We start from the raw sequence: 27,177 nt of genomic DNA, 5'->3' as shown, positions 1-27,177 counted from the left end.
CGGTTTTTGGCACACTTCAAGGTCGACAAATGTTTTACTGCTTTTACTGTGTACATCCAGGAAAGCAAATGCCAGGGTCTCTGGTTCAGTGGTTGGCCAATAATGAGATCCAGCCTGGGACTATGATTGATGTGCAACTTTTGGCAGTAATTACAGCCTGGAGTCTTTTTGAATATGATGCCAAGCGCTTGGCTCACCTAACGTTGGTCAGTTTCACCCATTCCTCTTTGCGGGACCTGTCAAAGTCCATCAGGTTGGATGTGACGCATCAGTGCACAGCCATTTTCAGATCCCTTCAGAGACGATCAATCGGATTTCAAGTTTGGCCTGAGGCTGGGCCACTCAAGGACATTCACAGATTTGCCCTGAAGCCACTCCTTTGTTCTCTTGGCTGTGTGCTTCTGGTCACTGTCCTGTTGATTTGTTCACCTTCAGGTGCTGCAACATCTGCCCGTCAGAACATCATCTATGGAACTTGATGATAAATCAGTGACTTTGTTTTCACTGAAGGTGTCATGGCTATGTGCCCAAAGACTTTTTGGGTTGTGACTTGAAACAATTTTATTCTCAGTTGTCATCTCACCAATTCTATACAGTAATTAATTCCATTTTCAGTTGCCGTAATAGGCAGATGTCTCTTTATTCTTGCCTAAATAGTGTGCAGTGACTCATGATCATGTCATCAGTCTACAAGCCTTTCTTTTGAGATTAAAGTCGTCAATACAATGTAATCTGTGCAATAAATAATGAAATATCTTTATTAGACAGTATTTCAAATGACTAAGAGCTTGGGAAAAGGTAAAAAGGAAATGAAACATCAATAATACATACGAGTTGAAAATAGTAGTGCAAACAGATCAAAACTACTGAGGGGGGAAAAAAAACATTCTGACTTCCGGCGCGTGCGACTCACCACTGTTTCAAAACTCATTGCAAACAAAAGGTTAGCAATCACAGCGAACAGTTTTAAAAGCAGCAAGGATTGACATGTCCTTTCACTTACTGGGACGCTTCATCCTTCACGTACGAAAAACATCCTTCACGCCAACCACGTTGACATCGTCACAGATGAAGGATGCCATCTTGTATTAGTGACATCACCCCCATTCAACCATCAGTCTCCCATACATTACCGCCCCAACCTCGTTAAGAGCAACACTACAAAATCACATCATCACCTTCCCTTGGCAACGGCATGCACTAGCTTTCATCCTTCATTTTTGTACTACATTCGGCTCCTGTTTCAAAATGAACTGAAAGGGGGCTCACAAACAAATTTAAATAAAACAATTCGCTACAAAGCAGAATACTGATATAATTTCAATTCTTACGTTGATTTGAAGTTATATGAAAACCTTTAAGAAGAAGACAAATACTCAAAGCAGATGTCGATGGTTGGGATGGTTTGTCTAATACAATGTGCACGACTCCCAATCGCAGCGCAGGTTGCAGCGAGCGTCCATTTGCTGCATCCCATTCACACATCTTCTACTTGTGCAAAAGTTCCAAACATGCCTTTTGAGAGGCTGGAGCATGCTGGGGAGGAGCAGGTGTGATGTCCAAATGTTTCAAATGCGGCCGAGGCACTGACAGAAGACATCTGGGCAAAGCTCGCAGGCATCAGGGTGGCTCGCGCGTGAAGCCAAACAAAGTGACTGTGAGTTTGGGCTCTCCTTGGCAGATTTAGTTTGAATGACAGCCGTTTGTTACTTGGCGTGGCGGACACGAGGCGCTCCGGCACTGGAGGAGGAGCCCGCATGTCTCCCGTGGCTCCTCCAGCGTTGGTGCAGGACAAAGTCATAGTTGGAGGTGGTGCACATGGCGTAATACACGTTGGCGTTGTCGGGGATGTGCAGCTCTGAAACGCAAGGGAGGTTTATAGTGACCTTTACCTTATATGTCTCCAGATTTGATTTATGGATGGTTGTTTTTAATTCAATATATTTTTTGTTGAGTTTTTACGACACAATACTTACTATGATGAACTAAAACGAATACAAACTAATAAACCCGCTTTGAAAACTGATTAAAACTAAAAAAATGTAAACAACAAAACTCAAAATGAAATGAAAAAGAATGAATTATAATGGCGAATTCCAAACTATTATCAGACTTTCTGAAGCTTATGCAAATTTGTGAAATGTAACTCAAAGTCAAGGCACCTGTTCTGAAATGATTATCAATTCTCAAATTGTTTTGAAGCGTACCATTTCCATTGTTGAGCATCTGGCAAAGGCTAAAGTCCTGACAGCTGAACGTGTCCTCCAGGTTGTGTTTGTCCAGAGCCCTCTGAATGACCTGAGGTGTGTGATCCTGACTGGTCAGCTGAGGGACAAAGTTATTTGTCAAAAAAAAAAAAAAAAAAAAAAAAAGAAGACACATTGTATTACATTTTAGTGTCTGCAACATCACTTCATTGTATGATTCTGATTACATTCCTGATGTTACTGCTTTTAATTTTACTGCTCAAGGTGCTACATCGTAGGTTTTATTTGTGCTTTTCTAAACGACATACAGTGGATCCCCACTATTGGCACACTGCAAAGGTTTGTTGCACAATCCTGCTAACACCTTGTGTTCTACTTCACTGTTTGACGATGTCTAAACAGGTTTAAAAAAGGTCTTTAAAACAAACAAAAGAGCTCTTGGTGGCCCAATACTGTGTAGGAGGAGCTGTGTGCTCTCCCTCACCAGAATGCTTTTGTAGATGTTGCCGGTGTTGACACACTCCATGCTGACTCTTATGATACACGAGTCGGCGAGCTGTTTGTTGTAGACAGGCAGCACAGACTGCGTAGAGACGCTGGAGGAGGATGAGGATGATAAGGAGTCTGGCCTCAGCCCCAAAGAGCTGCTGCTCAGGTCGGGATTGGAGGAGCTACAGGAGGAGCTGGAGAGGATGGGAGAGGAGGACGACGACACGGAGGCGTAGTCCTCAGTGATGTTGTGCATTGAGCTGGAGAGCGACTGCGAAAGGAGGAAATTGAACACAAACATTTTTAACAAAGAGTACGTCCTCCAAAATGCAAAACAACAAAGAAAAACAAAACAAAACAAACAAAAAAAACGCCCTGTAACCTTTTCAGGTTGAACTTCAACTGAAAAGGTTGAAGTTCATTTGACCTTGTGTAAACTTTTGAATGTCAAATGTTTCGATCCTTATTGTAAAATTACACACAGATACTTTATTAAGTGCTCCTACCTTGAGTTTGAGTCTGAGTGGGGACGAATGAGGGACACAGAGGTCATCCATGTCCGAGCTGCTGGAGCTCGAAGACGACACACTCATCTGGTCAACGTGAGTCTTCCCCAGGGAACCGTCACTGGTTGCTCGTGACCTGCACATAAAAATATTTGCTTTTCTCTTCAAAGAATGATGAAGTTATGATGAGGACAACTGACCAACCGCAGCGTCATGACGACATTTTAGGCAATCTAATCCAAAATTTGAGCATTGCCGTCATATAAGTGCTACGTTTAGAGAGACACTTAAGGTCAGTTTTGATTGGCACTGAGCTATCAAGTTAGCATTTATGCTGCTTGGCTCAGGCGGCCAAACTAAAGACACTTTGTCTATCTATGCCCGGAATTCTCAAAGTGTGAAACAGTCTCCCTCTGGTGGCTCAAAAAAAAGAAAAAGAAAATCAGTTCAACCCATGCATGTTGTTCCAGTAGCTTAATCCATCCATCCATCCATTCCTCAGTACGGTTTTATTTTCACTAGGGTGGTGGATGTGCTGGAATCTATGCCAGCTGTCTTTGGACAAGAGGCGAGGTCAACCCGGAACTGATCGCCAGCCAATCGCAGGGCACAAAACATCTTTTCAAATCAGTACAGTCGATTTGTTAATTACAGTTGATTTGCTTTTAATGCGAAAGTCAAATAGATTTGCACTTAATCGTTCATAACGTTTTGTTTTCAAACAATTATTTTGGTTCCATTTTTAATTAACCTTTACTCTGCTCTACATTTTGAATTATCATTTGAAAACAGTTTATTATTTTCCCGTATTTTCTTGTACTGATATTGCAGTTGCAGTGTTAATGTTCAAACACTATATAATGTTTCGCAATAAAACCTCTGCCTCATTTTTAATGAACACTTGGAAATCTGAGTATTTGTTGCCCAAACTATGGCCATCCATTTTTTTAAGAGCCTGCGGCTGAGACTAAAATGAACATATGACATGGTTCATGTACTGGTAGTTTGCCTGCATTGTACTACAGTATTTACTTTCTACACTGGGTGGCAAGGCAGGAGAAGACGTTTGTTCTTATCAATCATTTCCTGGTTTTCAACCAATCAGACTTCCAGTCCAGTGCAGGGACAGTCTCCGATTAACAACTAGAAAATCTGTCATTCTCAGTTTTGCTATACAACGTGATTTAATGACGAGCAAAGTGCTCATTTTGACTTGCAAAAGGCAATACAAAAAACTTTATTTCGCCCCTTGTACAGTACGAACTCCAATATCTCTTATTGAGGGAAAATGATCATATCTGAAACATGTGGGTGTGAAACATGTGAAGGCTGCAGCACAACATTTGAAGATAAATCACCATACTTACGAGAGGAGCTTCTTTGTCAGTAATCGACTGCTCCATAAATTAGGAGAAGTGGGACACGGATCAATGGGTGGTTCCAGCTCACGAGACAGTTCATAGCTTCAGGCCAGAAGAAAAAGATGATCCATCAGCATGACTGCGTCCCTTGATTGTCTGTGCGTTGCAATGACAGCAAAGTGTTCTAACCTCTCCTGATCAGTGAGGAGCAGCGTGCGCACCTGCAGCCAGTTGGTTATGCGAGGGTTCACCGGGAGCTGGTAGTGAGAACAGGAAGCCTGCAGTTGACGAATCTGAGAAAGAATCTCAAACTCCTGAAGCAGATATTAGAGAGAAAGACAACAGGATCAATTTGAGAACTCAGCAGCCACTTCACAAAAAAAAAAAGCAACAAAAACAAAACCACAGTAGAGTAAGCCATCACACAAAACGTACCCGCCTGCGCTTCTCAAAGTTGATCAGTCCACCCTTTGGACAGGAAACAACAGAAAGTGTTAAATTGCTGCAGTTGCATGAAAAGGACACGTACAAACAGGTGGTCTTGCGGGCGTGATTTCTACTCACCTCCACAGAGTCAGGGAGAGCCGTGTCCAACATTGTGAGGGCAGTCAGGTAGGAGCCCAGGTAAGGTACAATTCCGTCTTTATATTTCTAAAGACAACAAGGCAATGTTTCGTTGCTCAGAAGAGACACAAATCATTGCAGTGGATACAATGTTACGAATATTGACACAAAGTCCTACAAAATGACAACTAGTACAGGTCTTATCCAGCACATGAGATGCATCAGAAAAGCTTGAGGACTGGTGTCGTAAAAAAAAAAAAAAAAAAAAAAAGATTAAAATTCAAATCGAAACTACAGCCCAAACTACAAGTAATCCCCCCGGGGTCTGACGCACTTTGATGATGACTTTGGTTTGTCTGAAAAGTACGGTTATTGATTTTGGAGATGCAAGGTTTCTGGACGACACCAGTGTTAGCTGTAAGATATTATAATACAAATGATTAAAAATATAACCATAAAATATTTACTCTGTGTGCAGCAAATATCTTTAAAATATGAAAGACACATTTTGAATCGAAATATTGGAATGAATTAAGCTGTCCATGATATTCAGATCTACACAAAAGCACCTGTACTACTTTGAGCAAAGAACAATATTCAAAGAATCGCCCTTTGATTATATTGATGCTTTGATTTCTTCCGTTTGATGAAAATTCTGCAAGAAATACAAATGACTGGTGTGTTTGTGTGGCAAAGACTGTGACCAAAGCAATTTGTTTTTACCAACGATTCGACTCGTATCAAGATCTGTGTTTGCCCGAGTCAATTCAAGGAGGACATGGATTCTTTTTTTTTTTCGTAATTTAATTTCCACAATTTTTTGACCGATTCAATCAGTTCTAACTGTAAACTATTCATCTTATCCCTAAAGCATTTAAAAAAATATTTCAAAATAAAAGCAAAAAAAAAAAAAAAAAACGAGGTGGCCAAATGGGCCAGAAAAAATTGCAATTTTAAACTATTCACCAAATGCGGCTTTGACCTCGTCCGTGTGTATTTTCAAATGAAAATGCACACATTTGATAAACTGGTTATTTTTCATCTGGAAGGCCAACTGGCTGCATGAGCATGGATCTATGTAGTTGGATTGTCAGAATATACTGTAAATCAATACATCAATGTAGTGGATGAAACATTAGGACCTTACTTACCCTCTGTTTGGAACAGAGCAGGGGCGGCTGAGAACTGGCGTTGACCTGTTGCTGCCTCCCACCCTGGAACAAAAGACAAGTCCGCTTTGATTGAATACCACAACGACACTCAGCTCACCGAACAACACGGCAGACATATTACATAAGTGTTCTTTCCCGGGTTGGGCACCTGATGACAGAGTTGTTGCTGGGTGTGAAAAGGTGAGCCAGGAAAGAGACTCACATTCAGCGTTTGTGAGTTAGGATATTTCTATGGGCTGCTGAGAAAGGCATCGTCACGAGATACTCGAGCCTAAGTTGTTACTCACATGCCCCGACAGAGAGAGAGAATAATAGAGGCTGAGAAGCGGCTGAAACTGGAGCCTGGATATTCACCAAACAATGTAAAATAAAGGTCAAACATAAAAGGTGTTGTGTGGACAAGAGGATCAGCTGGCAAGTGGCAATGTGCACACAGTTGCAGTACACACCGATTAGGGGCATAATGCATCTGTAACATTTTGCACAGATAAGTTTAAAAGAACCGCTCACCGCTAGCCACAAGGGAAAGGTTCAATTTGAAGTCTCCTTTTTGGTATTCTACTTGTATAATCATAAATGTTATAAAATTGGTAAGGTATAAAAAAAAGTCTCTTTCCATAACCAACAACATTGAAGCTAAATTTTCACACATGACACTTGTTGAGCAAACAAATAAATGAACACAATTTCCATTCTGGTGATAACATTCAAGTACACAATGTTACTTGCCTCTGTTAGGATCTCTTGGTTGGCCAGCATACAGTTCTCATCGGGAAATGTCTCACACAGATGCTTAAAGTTAGCTATGCATTCCCTGAAAACAGAACATAAAGATTTGTTGAGTGCTTTCCTGCAGTGTAAAAAAATTCTATGTAAAATAACAATTACTGGGTACGCCAGTAATTGACTGTTATTTTATCATGCACCTACTTTAACGGAACAGTAAAATAGCTCACAATGGATATTCAAGTACTTGCACATTCACACTCTGGTGTGGGGGAACATTGTAGGTTGCCACGGCGACACGTGACTTGGACCGAGCGGGATTCGAAAAGCTGACCCTTCGGTCACTTGACAACACGCTCTCGACCTCTTGACCCACACAGCCGCTGCGTAGATTGACATTTCTTGTATTTTACTTAAATTGTGTACCTTCCTATGCTTCTAGCGTGAACTAATCACAAACGCATCCAGCAACAAGCATGGACTGTTGGCTTAAATAAGTGGGCTCCTGAAATGGCGCGTAAGCGTGCTTTCAACGAAATGCTGAACAGAGTGCTACATTGAGGGATCAAAAATACAAATGGTTCATAAAGCAAATTTGAAGCTTCATTTTCCCATCACCAGCGATGACAAAAAATACTGTTTTATATTGTTACAGTTTGTTATTCTTAAACAAGCATTAACGGTACTTGTCAATATACACGTGGGAATGACTATTTAATGGCATTTTACAATTTAAAAAAATGCAGTTGGGTACTGTTCGAACATCAGAAATTTACAGCAACCCATAGTTTTATGTTGATAAATTACCATTGTCTAACATTCTTCTTAAGTGAATAATTGAACTGTTATTTGCCAAGGATTAATATTTAACAGTATTTTACAATTATAAAAAATGAAAAACAAAACAGCAAGTTAGCATTATGAATTCACCGTAAATTTACAGAATTGTGTTAGTTGACTGAAGCTGTAAAATGAAAGCTTAGAATGCTGTATTATCATATTGACCTCCATATATGACCATGGCCAAGATTAAGGGCTTTCTTCAGTGCGGGTAATTTTTTTTCTTTGCGTGGTTATTACTACATCTGTATTTGTTTAACATAATCAGATTCTTATAATGACATGTTTTTTGGACAGATTATCAATGGAAATAAAGTTTCGAGAAAATCAGCGGTTGTAATGAAACTAGAAAAGCCATTTAACATGTTCACCCTCTAGAAATGTATTGATTAGTATTTTCTTATGGAGCAGTTGAAGCGTTTTGACGGTTGCTCACTTGCTGACAGCCACCCAAGTCTTCTTGAGGCGATACACAGCATTGGACTGTAGGGCGGACAGGATGGCCCGTAAGGAAGAAAAATTCTTCAGCTGCCTGCACGCCTGCAAGAAGTTAGGATGAGAAAATGGCTGGAGCACGACTGTGTTTCTTTGACGAGGTCATTTACACTATGTCATCCAAGCATGCTTCTTTCCCCCACTGACCTGTGCCACATTGATCCACCACTCAAGGATGCGCGCTCTGCAGGAAGGACTGGTGTGAGACGAATGAGGTAGCCCTGAAGCACTCAAAGGGTCGAGGAAGCTTAAGGAGGAGCTGGGTGATGAAATGGGAGAGGAAGTGGAGGGGCTTGGAGAAGAAGGGCAAAGCAGCGAAGTGATAACGAGGTTGGTGACTGCGTTGAACTGGGAAATGGTGGCGCGGACGCTGGGGGCCAGATTGCGGTTTTCCTTCTTGTCGCGTTGTGACCACACGCAGCCCAGGCAGTGGAACGGTAACACTTGGACAAAGAGTTCCTGGAAAAAAAAAACATGAATAACAAACCGGGAATTGTCATATACTTTATCTGTCACTACATTGCAATAAGAAGTGAGGAAAACCCACCCTGTCCAATCTGGTGAGCTGTTCCGCTACGTCAGTGACATGGAAGTTCATAAAGATGTCTCTGTCTTTCTCTTTGCAGAGCAGCGCTCTGTCATCCACTGGCACAAACTGGCTGTGATCTGTCAAAACACACGGAAGCATGAATGGCATAAAAACACATTAAACAGGCCACATGCAATTAGGATGTACCAAGAGGAAATGGAGGACAGTAATTACTTCATCGACGTGACAAAAAGACATCGCATGCGCTCATCAGAAATTAGGTACTCCTACACAGTCTAATGTGATCCAAGGTCTGTACCAGACATAAAAGCTCTGAAAGTAAATCACAGGCCGCTGACAAAAGTTATTAAAATAAAATGAAATAATGTTCATGTGTGATTCTCAAGATCCTGCTCTTGAAAATGTTTCTCCAGCAAAGTTAAATTACTGCATTTTCCACCCTATAAGGCCCGCCTAAAAGCATTCACTTTTCAGCGCCTAAAAGCCGACTTTGATTTAATCCGATGCGCCTTATGTATGGATCAATATTCTGATTTCTTGGACGTAGTATTTTAAATGTTCTGTAAAGCGCTTTGTTACAACTGCAGCGGTTGTGAAAGCTCTGTATAAATAAAGCTATATTGTATCGTGTTGCATTGTATTCACTGAAGGTGCGCCTTATACTCTGAACTGCCTTATACTGCGGAAAATACGGTACTGTTACATACCCCACAAAGGCAGACTGTGATTGTATTCTGTGTGTTGGTTGGTGTGGTTGTGAGTGAATAAGCAGTAGCCAGTGACAGAACTTGTTTCCTCTACCTTGTTCCTTGAGCGATTTGAGCAGACCCTCTGCGGTCTGAGCCAAGCGCCTAAAGCAGAGGCGCCGGCGCAAGTTGGCACATAAGAGTCGGAGAGACTGGTATTGAGAGGGCTCATGGAAATCTGCGCCGTATTCCCCCAACCACAGCTTGATTACCGGATGCAAAGCACTGAGGAGGAATTGAGGGAAATGAATCCAATCAGATTTGGGTTTTTTTTTTTCTTTTTTCTTTTGGTTTGAATTCAGAGACATAATGAAGCCTGGAAGTGCCGGATTTGCATGGAATAATGGAAAATCCAAAGTTAATGAACTCACCTCTGCAAGGATGTGACGTTTGCGTCATCTCTGGGAATTTAAAAAAAAAAAAGGGAAACAGTCTTCGTTATTTGGATAAAAACACATTTTTGTCATTTTGTCTTCCTCTCACATAGAGAATCCACTTAACTGAGAGGTTTAACTTGCATTTTTTTCGTGTTTCCTCTGCTCTAACATTTTCCCTGGCTTTTGACAGGTAGTTATACGGCATTAACATTCAAAATAGAAGAACTTAAAAGGGGAAGGTCGGTCACAACTTAGGTAGGTAGTGCCTAAAATCCATTTGAGCGACTGCACAACTTATTGTGAGGTTCACAATGTATTATGCCAGTCTTGATCAATCAGGATTGTCCGGAAATGCCTTGCATTACTCAGTATCCAGTCAGCAGGATGCAGACCATCACAGAACATTTCCCAAGTGAGCCCTTCACCTTGAGGCTGTTAACGGACGGTTTCCGTCCGCAATAAAGGTATCATAAGTCGATAGGATTGCTCCATGTTGTTGTCTTACTTTAGGCCATCGAAAAATGAAACAATAAATGTCTTAGCAAGGAAATCACTTCAAAAATCATATTTTTTTTCCCTAAAAAAATATTCTTTATATTTTCTATCACGCAAAACTTGGGCGTCATTCGGATTGCGTCCATTTTAACAGCATCTCAAAAAAAAAAATCCTGTGAGTCAAAGGAGGGAGTTAATGTTCCAAAAGTGTCCTCAGAGTGACGGCAAGCCTGTTGCCACCAGCAGCACAGGTATGAGGGTGACTGTTTGACAAATAACATTACATCTACACTTGTGGCATGTGAAAAACGGATAGCAACATAGATTAAAAAAAATAGTAAACTTGTCTGGTAATTTTTTTTTTAATATACAGGTACTTCAAACTGGCTGGAAATGATCATGAAAAGAGTTGAAGCCAGGCAGTTTATTTTTGTCTCCTGAGCTTCAATGCGAAAGCTCGATGGGGAATGTGACATGAGGACAAAGATTGTAAAATCGTTTTTGCCTCAAGAATAAAAGTCACTGATTCATTCAACATTACAAAAGAGGTTTCGTTGCGCATAGCTCGAGTGACGTCGTGAGAGTGTCCAATAGCCTCTTTCAACCTTGATGTACTGTATGATTCACCTGCTAGGCAGTCCAACCAGGTGAGGCATACCCTGATTACTAGCCTCAAGTCAGGTCATATGTATTACATTCGTGATTAACTTCTTTTTACACTTGTGTGATAGTGAATGTTAAAAAAAAAAAAAAAAATTGTGTTTGAACGCATTAATATGCAAGTTATTAACATATTTTTACACATATAAAGAGTGGTTAAGCAAGTCTGCATAGTTCATGAGTTTTATGGTTAAACATTTAGACCCTGGAAGTGAAAATTCACAATGGGGGAAAAACTGTTTTGAAATCCAAACACATGTTAAGTAATCCATTGTTTCAGATCAGATTGCATTCAACCTCAGGGTTCCAGTACTCTACTTTAAATTGGGGAAGTAACATTTACCTAATGCTAATCAGAAGTCACACTATATAGGATACATGTACAAAGACTGTTTGAAGTGAACTATTGATGTATGTTTCATTATGTATTTCACAAAGGGTGAAACTACAGTATTGCCACATCTGCACCAACAAGAGGTACAGGCCTAAAAAATAACAATGCTCAGAGTTGGATTCATTTAACTGTTCATCAGCCCGGCTATAAATTGTAGTGTTGTGTTACTAGACTGCTTCATACTAAGGTTACTACTGTTTGTATTTTGGTTATTGTTTTGAAAGATGACACAACCGTAATGCATCTAATTAAGATTGTACAGGTGCACCCCTATGAAATGCCCGGTGAGTGTGTGTTAAGATTTAAAAACGGCTGGGAGCTTTATTATTCATCACAGCAATTGAAATGGACACTCTCGTCTTAGCTGCACATTTGCACAAGACAAGGATCTCTGTGTAAAATGGTAAAAATGACTGAATACGTTTACATGTAGACAGGTATTAAACCCACATTTTGGTTTACGTTTGCCAAAGTTCAGAAGCATGAAGAGTGAAAAAAAGAGTCTCACCTATGAAAAAGCAGCTCAATGAGAATATTGGTAGAGGTGAAGGCTCTGTAAGTGGAGAGGAAAACATGGACGTAGTCAGGCTCCTGACTTTCGGGATCCAGAAGGTGGGTGACCAAGTGCTCCAGGGTGCCTGCTTTGAGTCTGCGCAGCTTCACAGTGTGGTACTGGACATAATTGCAGGCCATATGGTCGGTCAGCATGGCCATGTTTGGGCTTGTCATGATGGGCTCTCGTCGCAGCGTGATGCCAAACACAGCCCCGTTCTCCTCTTCGTCCCCCCATTCCTGTACTTGGTCCTGTCGGGGTAAATTCAAGCGGTCATGTTAGTGTACAATATACAATACACATGTGGGGTCGGCGAAATTGCTTTTTCTCAAGAAAAAATATAGCAATTTTTTTTCTCCCTTTACAAAGAATAAGCAAACGTTTTTTTCAAAACTATTTAAAACATAACATCAAAAATAATGAAACATTAAATATCCCCTTTTAAAAAAACACTAGCAATAAACTCAAAATGATAAAAGTAACAATTAATTGCCGAGGCTAATGTTTCTTGTCATTTTCTATTAAGAATTACATGCTTTCCACGCACCATTTCAGCGAGCCACAATTTAACATAGTAACAAACCTACTCGTGTGCAGCGCAAAACTCATGACAAACTGACTCAGTCATGACAACGCCTGAATTGCGTGTCATCTCAACCAATTATTGCGATTTAGCTTGTGACCTGGTCCGATGACTGCACCATTTGTGCAGGAACAAGCGGTCACCACAGTGACCGCCTGTCAAAATTCTAACAGACGTTCTTTCCAACTGGCAATAACAATGTCGCACCTCATATTAGACTTGATTCAGTTGCTAATTCCAAGGTTATCAAATTAACACATACTAATTTAAATAACACTGCAACTCCAAATGAGGTACAAAAAAAAATGAACGAGAAAGCCTTGGAATAAGCACGATTACAGAGAAGTGTAAAAACGGGGCTGTTTTCGAAAAATGATGCTATACCTTCCCCAGCCCTTCAGTGCAGGCAAATTTAATTCCTATCAATTTCTGTTTAAAGTGATGAAACGACGGTTCGTGAGACGCCTGCATTAACACATGTAAATCGAGCACAGACAGGCAAAAAAAAAAAAAAAAGATTCTTCACGATCATGGCAAGTCAAACATAGAGAACGTGAATAATGACGGTACAGTATTTGTATTTTTTGCTCAACTCACCATAGTCAACTGCCATTTTCCCTGAGTTCCCATTTTTGCATGGGCGCGCGCACCTTTAGCCAAAAAGGGGATGCGCATTGCTCGGAGAAGTGACAAACTCTAAATTACATCGAACATACATCTTGGCTGCAAACAACAGCAGGTAGCAAATGAGAAAGAGACAAAACTAGTAAAAAAGAGACCAGAGTGAGAGAGACAGGTACCGGGAAGTGCCAGGTGTGGGCGGGGCTAGCACAGCAGACCAATAACTGACCACGGAGTAGGAAAATGTAAACATGAGACTATAAATACAAAACAACCTGGAATTAAGGCTGTACTACAAACTATTTGGGAACTGTCTGATGCATCAGGTCTTAAACTTAATTATTATTAAAAAAATATCTCTCTGTGAGACTGCTAAACAGTATTTGATAGTGCCATAACTCAAACTGTTAAATATTTAAATTACAAACAATTCCAAATAATCTCTTGATGAAACTGCAAAGCAGTTAATACTGTATGTGATATTTCTGTGAGGCGGCCCGGAGGGAGACTAGTTAGCATGTTGGCCTCACAGTGCAGAGGTGCAGGGTTCGATACTAGCTCCGGCCTCCCTATGTGGAGTTTACATGTTCACCTCGTGCCTGCGTGGGTTTTCTCCGGGTACTCCGGTTTCCTCCCACATTCCACAAACATGCATGGCAGGTTAATGGAGCACTCTAAATTGTCCCTAGTTGTGAGTGTGAGTGTGAGCGTGGATGGTTGTTCGTCTGTGTGTGACCTGCAATTGGCTGGCAACCATTTCGGGTTGTACCCCACCTACTGCCCGAAGACAGCTGGGATAGGCTCCAGCACACCCCGCGACCCTTGTGAGGATAAGCAGATTGGAAAATGGATGGATGGATGGATGGATGGACTCAGACTGTTAAATATTCAGATATTTACCTTTTGTTGGAAATCAGTTAAGACCAACAGATCTGAGCTCACACAGTAAATTTGTTGGCATCAAACACAAAACCAAAGCACTATATCTGCTTTTAATTGAGAATAAACTGCACTGGTTCTCAAACAAGACAAAACAGTGTCATGCTATTTGTGTATCACTTGCTGTGGCCTTTTTACCACTGCAATCAGGGAATCTCCCTAACGTGATGAGATTAGGGCGATTCCCCCACAATTATTTTTTGCATTCAACAATTAAGACAACAACCAAATGAAAATGAAAACAGAACGGTGACCAAATATGTGAAGCCTGAAAATAATGACACACACCTATTCTCAAAAACTTCTCGGTTTAAGACTGAAGATGCACTGTACATCAAAGTATGTGGACCTCGTGATTATTGGCCATGCCAGTAGCAGGCCAACGTCAACTTGCTAGGTTTAGTGCACTGCTGCCTCTCAAGAATCCAGTTTGGACACTTTTCTGCCAGCAAGTAGCTTGCGTTCCTGCCTGTGGTGTCAGGGGAGTGGCGGGGAAACACCCACAGTATGAAACTGGTCTGTTGCCATCTGCAAAAGGAACTTTAGCCCCATCACTTGAAAGAATCAAAATATATTGCATATAAAGAAAATTCTATAAGGAGTCACGTTGTAGTCAACACAGGTAATGCATTTGAGCTTCGAACAATCTCTCCAACAATTACTTGCGACTGCTTCCATTTAAAGGGGATTTTCGAATGAGCAACATCAAAATACCTTCAAACACATTCACCTTTTTGCTAGCTCGTTGCTGCGTAAACATGCCTTGAATATGTCTATTGAAAATGAAAGCAGTTCTACACAGCCACACATATGACAACACTAACAAGGAGACAAGATGAATTGTTAATCAGGCAGGCCAATGGTAAGTCCAAGAATGAGCCTTTTGTTGCCCTAACGAGATTCCGGCCATGAATTAACAAATGAATCGAGCATCATTCTTTCATGCTTGACCATGCGCTCTTTGCAAACAAAAGAACAGACCGAGCCAGAAAAGACTGTAATTACTGCCGATTAGTCACTTGAATGGTGACAAGCAAACAACAAATTTCCCAAAGTTAGTGGTGCTTCCTCAAACATTCCACCTGCTTACCAGACTTGCCTGAGCCGAAAATAAACCTTACACCCAACGTTATATGTGATGTCTTCCCGAGGGAGCGAGCGTGCCCATTATTGCTGTGATGACGTTCTTAGTTAAAAAGAAATGTTGCGCAGAAGTGAAAGAACCGCAGGAATTCCGCACGAAAAATCGGACAAACTTTATTTACAAATTAAGACTCGCTTTAGCTACGCGAGATATACTCTACACTACTGTATGTCTGTAATGAAAGTACTGACAGCAACATGAGAGAAAGTCAACAAGTTAATACCTCTCCAGAATGGTCTGTTTCTGTTCAGGTGGAGCTCACCTCACATTGTTCATCAGAACCCAACAGCTGGAAACTCCTCAGGCACACTCCAGGCACTGTGTCAGCGTGCGCGTCCGCCGAGTGACTCAGCTTCAGCCCCAGTAGCTTCTTCATCCTGCCCACCTTTATGCGGCGGCTGCAGGACTCCCCTCCATCACTGCCTACACTCACCGGAAGAACGGTCCTCATCTCCCACACCATGTCACACACACCACGCAGACCCACTCGCCTCGGTAGATCTCACCCACACCTGCTGCCTCATCTGTGTCTGAGAGGAGAAAAAAGATAAGAACATAGTGAGGCACCATTTCGCACATTATCCTTTGCGCGAGTGTAACATTCATGTTAAATTCAGCCAATTTGCTCGTTTACATGAATGGTTGAATTCGGAGCCCTCTCTTAAATTGTGTGTGAGCCTTATTTCGTTTTAGTTCTCATCTTTTGAGAACGGTGAATAAGCATGAACTATTACATAAAAAGAAATGTTACATCTAATCAGATGTATAATCAGATGCATTGATATTAGACCATATGTGGCACGCAGCAATAGATTTCACTAAAGTGTTTTTCACGAAAATGACGCGAATGAGATTTCTTAATGACAGCACATAATGTAAAAGCAAAACCAAAACTAGGTAAGAAATAGTTGAACCAAGACACTTAATACCAATACAGTAAAACCATATTGTATTACGTAGTTTCAGATACACGAGACTCTAAACAATATCAAATTTGAGAGATCATATAAATACGTGAAAAAAAAATGCTTTCTTATAGTAGGCTACTAGGAACATGACAGATACTTCTTTAAAACGTATAAAGAACAAATCGAAATAACATAGCCTACACATTAAACACGAATGAGATCATTTTATATCAATAAAAATAAGAGTGCATTTTATTCACCTTCCTTTGGGAAAACCGCTGCGTGCCCTTCAATCCTGTACAGATGAAAACTCCCGAAGCTTTGTTTAGCCACATGCAGAGCGGAGTGGTGCTGTGCACTGGCTTTGCGCGTGACTGTGGGTGGATGCTGCTGTGTGCTGGAAAGGTCACCTCCTTTTTTGGCTGAACACTCCTATTCATAATCGTTATGTTCCTGTTCATATCGCATTTTTTCGGCGAAGGGCGTCCCCGATTAGAATAAACAAAACGCTCCCCGTCATTCTCAACAAATCATGTGGATACTGTTACTTTTTCATGTTCAACATAAAAGATTGCTTGCTGGCGCTGCTTTTCCACAAAAATCTTATGTGCACGCAGTCGTGTCAAGCATCACACGACAAATGAAACAAGCGGTGGAATCATGTTTTAAAGTGACAGGGATGACAAACACTCACGCAATTGAAACTATTCAAACGTGAAGCAGGAACTGAAGAGGTGCGGGTGGGAACGCCTCCTCTCATTGATTGGTCGCCGGATTCGATCGTTTTGGAGAGCCATCAAATTAAAATAGCAAAATAACTTTTGACTTAATATTACTGGAATTCGTAAATTTTGTCGGGGAGGGCTCGTATCCAGAAGTGTAAATTTCTCAAATCAAATCCGTTGTTTACATTTTTTATTTGAAATTGATACTTATTTCAAATCACTTAATAAAAAAAATAATAAAATCACATAAATGCTGATTGATAATCAAAATGCATTCAGAATATTTGAATGCCTAAATCTCATAGGTATCCTTGTTTGCAATATGAATTCTTTTCTTTGTTTTGTGTTTTATCTTTAGGTGACTGAGCACGTTCACCTCACAGTGCCGAGGTGCATGGTTCCTGTGTGGAGTTGGCATGCTCTTCCCGTGTCTGCGTAGGTTTTATCCAGGTAACCCCCCGGCTCCCACCTTTTCACATTCCGAAAACATGCACTGTAGGTTAATTGAATGCTTTAAAATGTCCCGAGGTGTGATTGTGATTATGAAAAGTTTTTCATTTATGTTTGCCCTGCTTTTGGGTGGCAACCGGTTTAGGGTCTACCCTGCCTACTCCCTAAAGGATAGGCTCCAGCACACCCGCGACATATATAACAAAACAATGATTCTTTTACATTCACACCTAAGGGCAATTTAGAGTCCTAACCTGATTGTGGAATGTGGGAGGCCGCTGTGCTCAGAAAAGCCCAAGCACAGTAGACAACATGTACATTCCACACAGGAAAGGCAAGACCCGGGATTCAAACCCTCAACCTCTGAACAGTCAGGTGGGTGTGTTCACCACTAGGCTCAGACATCCCAAGAATGTTTCAACTGAAAAGTTATGTAAAGACAAAAAAAAAAAAAAAAAAAAAAAAAAGACAAAAATCATCTAAAAACCCAAAAAAATTTTAAAAAAAAAAAATTTAAAAAAAAAAAAAAAAAAAAAAAAAAAAAAAAAAGTCCAAAATCATCCTACTACTGTGCAGGTATAAACTGCAATATAATCCAAAGTGTTCAAAAGCTAGAATTTTTCTCTCTTTTATGAGCAACAATGATTTGAGGACACGCACCAACATAAAAATGTAACAAAGAAATCTAGGCTTCTGTACAAAGTGACTCAATCAAGGGGGTCGAAGTGGTTTCGTTTACTGTCAAAACTGGTCTGTCTGGTTGACTCCAAGACAGCTGTTTGATACATGCAGTACATTACAACAGAGAACATCACTGTGGTTGTCCTCAGTCTTTAAACCATTGTTCGAAATGTAGTGGAAGAACAGTCACTCCACCTAGCAACCTTCAAACAAACTTCAAACAGGTTCCGTATAATCACCTCCATCATAAGCACTTGATTTTCTCTGTCTTGTGCATGTGCAGGTCGACTCTTACCATACCAACATACCTTTGACCTCCTGATGACTATGGGTTCTCAAAGAAAAATGATGTGGAATCACACGCCATATACTGTATAACCCAAAGGATTCTTTGAAAATGAAAACAAAATACTTTCCTCTAACTGCAAATACAGCCGACCAAAATGACATCAGGCTTCAAATTATAGTCCTGGAGGTCATCACTCTCAAGTTCAATGTCCTTTTTTAAATTTCAGACCATTCATTCTTCTTACTCATCTGCAAGGATGAGTGATCAGCCACTGTGGTGCTCTTCCAGGATCCAGTGAACTGTGGTTATATGCATCTTTCATTTTATTTTTTTTGCAGCTATAGTATAGTTCCTTTTTTTTTTGTATCGACCTAATGACCTGCCTCCCTACCTACCTACCTACCATACCTAATCAAACATCTCCCTGCCTGCCTTAGAGCATCTCATTTACTTGCCCTTCTTGACCTTCCAGGATTTCTTGTTGGACATTGAATCAATCATAGCCTGAGAGCGGCGCTTTAGTGCCTCTCGTGAGAGGATGCCTTCTTCCTCTTCATTCTCCTCTTCTGAAACCAACATTGCAAGTTAGTGCCTATGTTTGTGTGTGTGTGTGCCTGTGTGTAATCTCACCGTTGGTTAAGAGGCCCATCTCTTGGTCCTCAGACACGGTGACTCGCTTGTTGTAAGCAGGCAGTTGCTTCTCAATCATAAAATAGAACTACACAAGAAAAGACATGAAACCGTATTATTTGTTTGTGCCATTCTCTGTCCGTCCGTTCATCCATTCATCTGCCCATCCATCAACCAACTGAATTTTCACCACTGAAAACTACATTTTCCAAAACGTGTTTTATTTATTTATTTATTTATGATGTTGTATTTTTCTTTTTGTTGACAAATCCATGTTTATGAACTTGTATCGAGGTAAGCTTTTGTTTTAAAATTCAGTTTTTCCTCATCATCACTATGAGCTAATGAATGCCTTTAAGATGTTATGTGTCTGAAACACATACAAGGCACTACAGCTTAGGCCACAAGCACAAACATGCAGCAAAAGAAAAATCCTCATTCCCCAAGCAAAATCTTAACTTCTCTCCCTGTGTCTCACCTCCTCTTCCTCCATGTCCTTGGCAATCTCATCGAGATCCATTCCGTGAAGCTTGCTCTGCAGTAACTGCACTTTCCGCTCACACTGGGCCAGCAGCTGCACCACAAACTCTTCTGAGTTTGGAGAAATATCTGACGGTGGTTCATTCTTCAACAAGGGCAGAAGAGGCAACACAAGAGGGTCATTCTAGAAATGGAGGATATCTTATGTCCCACGCATCAAATTTTAAATGATAACCATACAAAATACAAAAACATGCAGTTCCTGAGTAAATTTACTTGTCCTCAGACCAAAAAAAAAAAAAGTCTGCAATATGTCCCAACCCCACCATGACCGAACTGAATCTCAAACAGTTAAAATGAAATTTACATTTCTTTTTTTTAAATATTATTTGTTTCATTGCGGTCTCTTCTAAATGTGGGAGCATGTGTTTTAATAAACATCCATCTATCCATTTTTTCCTCACAAGTGTCGCGGGTGTGCTGCAACCTATCTCATCTGTCTTCAGGCAGTAGGTGGAGGCCACCCTGAACCGGTTGCCAGCCAATCGCAGGGCACACAGAGACAAACAACCATCCACACTCACACTCACACCTAGGGACAAATTTGAGTGTTGGAATGTGGGAGGAAACCGGAGTACCCGGAGAAAACCCACGCAGGCACGGGTAGAACATGCAAACGCCACACAGTAAGGTCGGGACGTGGAATCAAACCCTGCACCTCTGCACTGTGAGACGGGCTTGCTAACCACTCGACCACCCGTCACTTTAAGGTTTCTTTTTTTTTTTTTTTTTTTTACCAGAGAGATGTGATTAAGTTGGTCTGCGAGGTGCTCCACTCCAGCTTGGATAGTGCTGAGGGTTTTGACAAGGGAAGACAGACGTTCCTTAGCTGTTTCACAACTCTGCTGCTTAACCAGCAGCTCTTGCTCACACTCGTCCAGCAACCTCTGCTCACTACGGATGGAGAAAAGGAATAGGCTTTTAATACCCATTATGTATAAAGTCACTCCTCCTTGTCAATGAGTGTCGGGAGAGGTTGTTGATCTAGAGGAAATGTGATTACAGTAATTAGAAAAATATACACCCACCAGGCACAATGTGTTCTAACGTGATGCATTACAAAAGCCGTATGATGATCATTTTGCAAGTGTCAAAACTGCTTTTCCTTCCATGTTTATTCTTGTGGTTGGAGTTGGCAGTGATGTGCAACTGCACAGCGCCATACTAATAATCCCCCACCCCCAAGCCCACCTAGTTAAATTACAAAACCAAAAAAAAAGAGTAGAGTAGCAGTCTTACACTATTGCAAACTATCGTACCAACAGTAAACATGTTACATTTAAAGATTTGTGACAGTGACAATCAAAAGTGACTAGTACAACGTTGCAAAGGCAGAACTCATTAGACTGCACAAGTACTAACTAATACCGTGCTTTCGACAGAACCATTATTGATCATTTAAACAGATTATTGATTATTTAAAAAGCTTTAAATGTGAAAACCAATTAAGTGGCACATGCATACACAATCTCAGAAATGACTCTAAGATTGTCTACTACCACTGCACTCTGACATTCTCACCTAGACAGTTGTGTTTCTCCCGAATACTTCATGGCCTCAAACTGCTTTTTCAGGTGCACCTTTTGCTCCTTTAGCTGCTGGAGAACATATTCGTTCTCTGCTTTCACTGCTTGCATATGTTGATGAGTCTCCCTCTGGGCAATGTAACGATCCATGACCTCCTGTATACAGGACACACAAATATGTATCCTCAAAGTTGCAGAAGACCTTTTCACAATCATTTCACTTCTGTATTCAGCCTATCAAGGGATAAACGGGACAAGCACACCACATTAAGAGCGTGCAGTAGTGGTCTTGTTTCCAGCATTCTAGCACTGTGGAGACTTATTTAGGTGTATTCTAGATCACCTCAGCCTGGGTCCTTTCAGCATGGTGGAATGGTGCTTAGAACATCTGCTTAACAGTTCTACGCTTTGGGGTTCTCAGGATACTGTGGCTTTCTCACATTCCAAAAACATGCACGGTAGGTTGACTGAAGATTCAAATCAACCTATAATATATAGGTGTTAATGTGATTGTGAATGTGAATGGTTGTTCAACTGCCACCCTGCTGAGGACAAGTGGTAAAATGATAGAGAGATGGAGGTTTTCCTCTAGTCTTGATGAAAGTTACTGATTTTTGTATTTTTATGTAGCAACATAAAAGCAACGGGATCTAGTTTATGGGTGCATGGACATTCTTCCAAATAACAAAATAATTGTTTGTCTTCCTTGCATAAGGACACTTTAGTTGCAAATTACAGGTGATGCTGTCGGGGAGTACAAGTTATTTCAAGGTCCCATTCATGACATGCAGTGAATCAAACCAAGGAGGTCACAGGCCGTATTTGTAGACACTGACAGTAACTTGCCAAAATCTAGTAGAGGGACGGTATAAATCATACATGTCAGAGTCAAGGCCGAGGGGCCAGATCCGGCCCACCACATCATTTTATGTGGCCCGCCAAAGCAATTCATGTGTCAGCTTACATGATCCTTGCTGAAGTCTGGACCAAAATGTCAAAGCATAATTGTGTGATAAATAACATTGAAATTTTGGTCTGGAAAAAAAAAAAACTTTCAACTTAATAGAACAAACAGATAGTTGACTTGAGTCATTACAAAACTAGTAATCCATCAATTTATTTGTGTACAAGTAATAATACGATGAGAAGATTCCGTAAACATTTACTCAGTTTCACTGTCGTAACGGGAAGACATAACTCCAAAGTGGCCCGTGATAAAAATGAGTTTGACACCCTTGGTATAAATGATCCCTTTTCCGCATTGATACCTGTGTATCTGTGTAACCAGTGGCATCCTTCATACTTTGGAGGGTCTCATCAAACATGCTAATGCTTTGTTCCATTTCAGCAGCCATCCTGGCAGCGCCGGACTCTGCTTCACTGTTCAGCTCATCCTGTTGTACGTTTTTCCTCTGAGCCTGTAGGTCATAACAGTCTTGTTCACCACATTTGATTAGCTTTGATTTAATGTGTTAGTTTTGATTTACGAGGTAGCATCAGGGATTTTCTCATGTAAGTGAACAATACTGAATACAGTAATTTTTTTTTGTGACTCACATCTAATTTTTCAGCCCTGGCCTTGATCTCCTGCACCCTTTTCCGGTAGATGGCTAAAAGATAATCTTTTTCTTGGTGCTCCTTGTAGAACAGCTCCTCCTGCTGCTGTAACTCGGCCTAGAAGGATGCAAAAGAGTGTGCGAGCAATTCAAAAAAACAGTCAAGAGGAGATTGTGTAACTTGTAAATTACAGCGGTTTATGGATGATGATGATGATGATGATGCATAAGTATGGTTAGGGAAATCCTCAAAGCAAGGAATGTAAAGATTTGAATTTGTGGACCACATTTACATTAAATCATTTGTGCCAGTGTGAATTTCATGAAATTGTGTAGGACACATCGGTAAATTACAATTGCGGTTTCTTTGGAGAGCTGGGCTTTGTTGTTCATATCCTGTACTTCCTGCAATTCCCTCCTGTACTTCATGATTTCTGCTTCTAGACCGTCTATCTGACCCTGGAAAGTCAGGCTCTCCTCCTGCCATACAAAAAAAAATGAGGAAGATGGTTGCGTAATTGTCTCCCATTTGAAGAGGGTCTTTCAAGTCATGGTGAGTTTCACCACAACTAACCTGCAAGTGACGTTTGAGTTTTAGGTAGTTAGTCATGATGTTTGCAGCTTCCTTGCACTTGAGCTGGTTCTTCTCCAGACAGTTCTGCAGTGACCTCAATTTCTGCAGGTTCAGAGAGCAAAACATTTCGTGTTTGATCGCGTTTAATCGGCTAAAATACAGCAATTAAAAAAATATTGGCACTTACAAACGTCAAAATCACAAAATAGCAAAAATGTATGTGGAACAAAATGTAAATGGAGATTCCTTTCCCTCCAAGTGATTTATATTTACAAAGGGGGGCTGAACCAGATTAACAAAGGTGCAGTATTTGAAATAATTGTAATTTTCTGAAATATCTTAAAAATAAGAGCCTTGAATAAATTTGTGTTAACAGTGTCCTTGGAATTTTTGCTTTTCTGCATCAGATTCGTGTTATTCCAAGTGATAAATGGTGGATTTTGTGAACCCTCTTAAAGGCGAAAAGTCAACACTGGACCTCCTGCAGTTTTCTCACTTTGAAAGAAGGACATCAGATACTAGTTTGAAGATAAATAAATTAACAAATAGTGTGTCAACGTCCGTCTTTTGTATTAGTAGCAAAGTCATTGATGAGTGGATAATCAACTCTAGTTGTTTTGGGTGTTTTTTCTAATCAGATATTGATTCAGTCATAATGCCAGGAAAATGTCAGTTTTTGCTTGTAAAAGCAAGTACAGTACTACCATTGTAATATCCTCCTTTTCTGAGAGTGCTTGGTTGAAGCCCACTGCTTCCAATCTGAGGCACTCCCTCTTGAGGTCATCCAGGCGACGCTGGTGAGTTAGAGTTGTGTGTCTCAGGGCGTTGAGACGCTTCATTTTTGACGCCACCCGGTGTTCAAGTTTGGATAGGGCTGCCTGAGCACACAAGAAGAGAACCCGCTCTCATTGGATTACATGTATTGCCGGGTTACATGTTGAAAGCCAAAATACTACTCTGCAAGAAAAAAAAAGTTTTCATTGAAAACAATTGTGACTGGTCTGTTGGTATTTGTCCAAAGCAAACACATGTCGATAATCTGGCTGTATTTGAATATTTTTATCGGATCTGTCGCAAGATTGTCCTCAATTGGTGTCCTGTGTTGTGGTTTGTGTTAATAGTTATTTTATTTCATCCCTCATTCTAAAAAGTAAACTCTTGAAGAACACAAATAGAGGAGCACCTGCTGGTCTTGAGTGTTGGTATTCACCTCCATAAACATCCATTTATTTTCTAATCCTTTTATCCTCATGGGCATGCTGGAGCCTATCCCAACTGTCTTCGGGCAGTAGGCGGGGGTACACCCTGAACCGGTTGCCAGCCAATCGCAGGGCACACAGAGACAAACAACCATCCGCGCTCACACTCACACCTAGGCACAATTTAGAGAGATCAATTAACCTACCAAGCATGTTTTTGGAATGTGGGAGGAAATGGGGAGTACCGGGAGAAAACCCACACAGGCAAACTCCACACAGGAAGATCGCAGCCCGCAATCAAAAGCCTCCACCTCTGCACTGTGAGGCAGGCGTAGTCGACCAACATAAATATGAAAAGGTGAATAGTTTGAACCTGTGACGTAGTCACCACCACACCATTCTTTTAAATCAGAGGTGTCAAACATATGGCCCGTGGGCCGGAACCGGCCCCCAAGGAGGTTTGATCAGGCCCGCAGGATAATTTAAAAGTAAAAAAAATAATAATAAAATGCATAGACACGGAATTCATATTTTTAATAAGGTGCAATTCATGGAGTATCCGCTAGGGGACGCACTGTTTTGATCAGAGTAAAAGACAACATTGTTTTGATCAGAGAAGACAACAGCAGTCTGTCTGTCGCCGAGACAGACCCAACACAGCAGACGCTATCAAGGACAGGTGAATACTTTATTCTTTACACATTTAATAGCACTCTCCTCAGTTTGTAGGGAGGGATTAAATTTAGATTTTATATGCACATAATAAATGGTTGAAAAATTCCTTTCTTTATCAATCTCGTTTAACCTTAAAACACATTACTATATTTTTCACTACCAATTACTTGTTAAAAGTTTTGTGCCTTTGTACAATCAGTGGGATCAGTTGCAATGCATATATGTGAATAATAAAACTAAATTGCACATTTGTCTAAGGAAATTTAAGGTGCTTCATAAAATGTTTTGTAAGATATGTTCATTCAGTTTTGAAATTTTCCTCATGTTCTTGTGCTTCTTTAGACCAAAACAAAGGAAAGACACGTTATTTTGGTGATTTATAGCAGAGTATGGTATAATTTTAATGGTCCGGCCCACTTGACATCTACCGAGGCCGTATGTGGCCCACAATGTGAAATGAGTTTGACACCCCTGTTTTAAATAGACAAATATCTTGTGCTGTACACAAATGTGTGTGTGTGTGTGTGTGTGTGTGTGTGTGTGTGTGTGTGTGTGTTTTTATCCAACCTCACTGTTGTTTTTATGGGAACTTCACTCAACTGAATGGATTTAACAACGGGACAAATTTATTTTCAAATTTAAAATCACTGTCTAGTTTAAAACCCGAGTTCAAGACTGTTGGATTACTAAACTAGCCAGGGGCCCCAAGACCTCCAAGGCGTGATGTTCATCCAGTAACGATTTGTAACTGCACGTGCAGTACTTTTTCCAGGATGTTCGAATTTTTTTTTTTTTTTTTTTTTTTACATCTTGACTCGGTTATGACACAATACAGATGCCCCAAAAATATGTTCACCTCATACCACAGCCTAATACAGTATTTTCTCCCCTTTGGTATTTTAACCCAGTGGGCGCGTGACATCAAGTCGACATCAATTTGATGTGGAATTTTCGATTTTGATGTCGTATTGATGTTGGCGTGGCAACATAATCAAGTACATTCAAAGTTCGTGCATACAACCTTCCCAGACATTGGTGGTCCGGTGTCCTTTTCCACGCCTCGGCCGTGTAAGGCCGACTGAACAAATTGTTGTTCATCCTGAAGAGGAAAAGACAGTCGATTGCGGTCAATATGATCTCAGGGAGGATGTCGAGGTATCACGTTGAGTGTCTCGTGTTGTCCTCACGGCTTCGGCTTCCGACACCCTCTTCTTCAGGTCCCTGTTCTCCTCTCGTAGCTGCAAGATGTTCTGGCGGTTCTTCTCCAAGGCCGACTGAGAGCTTTCATAGTAGGCGCTCCTGTCGCTCTCTGCCCGGCGGCACGTAGCGTGAGTTCATAAAAATTATTGCAGTCGGTTTCATGGATGAAGTACAAGTGATCAGAGCCTCGACGAGTTGAAACGAACTTACCTAAAAGTTGAAGTTTACGCTGCAAATCCGCTATTTGGTCATAGATGGAAGTTTTGGTGTTTTCCGATTCAAACAGCATGTTTTCGGTATAATCTTCTCATTGAGTAAAAGGGAAGGCAAAGAATGGGTTGAGCACTAAGACGCACTCACAGTGCCGAGCGACGTTGCCTAGCAACGTGTAAACTCGACTGTTTAGTGAGTCAGAATTTCCTCTGATTACGTACAAGTAAGTGTGGACTTTGTGATGTCATTTGTGTTTAACTTTGACAACGTACAACGCGATCGTTATGAAGCCATCACGTACAATGTAGTGATAAATGGCCAAAATCTGCAGAGAACAAAGATGCAGTGGTGGGAAGTAACCTGCAGATACTTTATAACTGTACTTAGGACGTCTTTATTTTTCTTTGACTTGCTACGTGTGAAAACAGATATGTACTGTACTTTCCACTCGCAATACTTTGTCACAAACGCTTGTTAGTTTTTGAAACCTTGAAGGATAGCAACGCAGTGTCAAAAAGACATAAGGGTAACGTCATCAAGGGTTGATATCTTTATTGATTGATGAGTTGAGCGCTTGGGAGTTTTATAA

At 40.8% G+C, this 27,177-nt stretch overlaps 2 protein-coding genes across 3 annotated transcripts; both read right to left on the bottom strand.

Annotated features, from left to right (window-relative positions):
• Positions 1–608: 608 nt before the first annotated feature.
• Positions 609–17,040, bottom strand: rgl3a (ral guanine nucleotide dissociation stimulator-like 3a). 2 transcript variants are annotated; one of them, XM_019889245.1, is made up of 18 exons: positions 16,591–17,040; positions 15,685–15,946; positions 12,091–12,386; positions 10,028–10,057; positions 9,712–9,881; positions 8,908–9,026; positions 8,508–8,819; positions 8,302–8,405; positions 7,029–7,113; positions 6,279–6,341; positions 5,128–5,214; positions 4,999–5,031; positions 4,753–4,877; positions 4,570–4,665; positions 3,203–3,338; positions 2,692–2,967; positions 2,208–2,325; positions 609–1,858 (listed from the first exon to the last, which is right to left on the bottom strand). In XM_019889245.1, the coding sequence occupies exons 2-18, from the start codon at positions 15,883–15,885 to the stop codon at positions 1,707–1,709; spliced, it is 2,403 nt and encodes an 800-aa protein (XP_019744804.1). In that variant the 5' UTR covers positions 15,886–15,946; positions 16,591–17,040; the 3' UTR covers positions 609–1,706. The 2 variants fall into 2 exon arrangements, with proteins under 2 accessions (XP_019744804.1, XP_019744806.1); XM_019889247.1 differs by lacking the exons at positions 15,685–15,946; positions 16,591–17,040 and adding an exon at positions 13,316–13,849.
• Positions 17,041–18,828: 1,788 nt separating this feature from the next.
• Positions 18,829–26,880, bottom strand: odad3 (outer dynein arm docking complex subunit 3). The gene is made up of 13 exons (XM_019889284.1): positions 26,586–26,880; positions 26,363–26,484; positions 26,197–26,274; positions 24,006–24,179; positions 23,302–23,403; positions 23,082–23,207; positions 22,729–22,845; positions 22,440–22,589; positions 21,167–21,327; positions 20,383–20,539; positions 19,584–19,730; positions 19,106–19,193; positions 18,829–19,041 (listed from the first exon to the last, which is right to left on the bottom strand). The coding sequence occupies exons 1-13, from the start codon at positions 26,662–26,664 to the stop codon at positions 18,923–18,925; spliced, it is 1,620 nt and encodes a 539-aa protein (XP_019744843.1). The 5' UTR covers positions 26,665–26,880; the 3' UTR covers positions 18,829–18,922.
• Positions 26,881–27,177: the final 297 nt, after the last annotated feature.

Source organism: Hippocampus comes, unplaced genomic scaffold (genome assembly GCF_001891065.2).
Source record: "Hippocampus comes isolate QL1 unplaced genomic scaffold, H_comes_QL1_v1.1 scaffold86, whole genome shotgun sequence".
NCBI classification, from domain to species: Eukaryota; Metazoa; Chordata; class Actinopteri; order Syngnathiformes; family Syngnathidae; genus Hippocampus; species Hippocampus comes.
This window is presented reverse-complemented; position numbering and strand designations above follow the sequence as displayed.

Excerpts from the sequence above, each read along its gene's own strand:
- rgl3a (XM_019889245.1), bottom strand. The coding sequence starts at position 15,885 with ATGGTGTGGGAGATGAGGACCGTTCTTCCGGTGAGTGTAGGCAGTGAT. Across the intron at positions 8,406-8,507 it reads GGTGGATCAATGTGGCACAG|GCGTGCAGGCAGCTGAAGAA; the intron begins GTCAGTGGGGGA and ends AACTTCTTGCAG. Across the intron at positions 3,339-4,569 it reads CTGACAAAGAAGCTCCTCTC|GTCACGAGCAACCAGTGACG; the intron begins GTAAGTATGGTG and ends TTTTATGTGCAG.
- odad3 (XM_019889284.1), bottom strand. The coding sequence starts at position 26,664 with ATGCTGTTTGAATCGGAAAACACCAAAACTTCCATCTATGACCAAATA. Across the intron at positions 24,180-26,196 it reads GACCACCAATGTCTGGGAAG|GCAGCCCTATCCAAACTTGA; the intron begins GTTGTATGCACG and ends TTGTGTGCTCAG. Across the intron at positions 22,590-22,728 it reads CCAGGGCTGAAAAATTAGAT|GCTCAGAGGAAAAACGTACA; the intron begins GTGAGTCACAAA and ends TATGACCTACAG.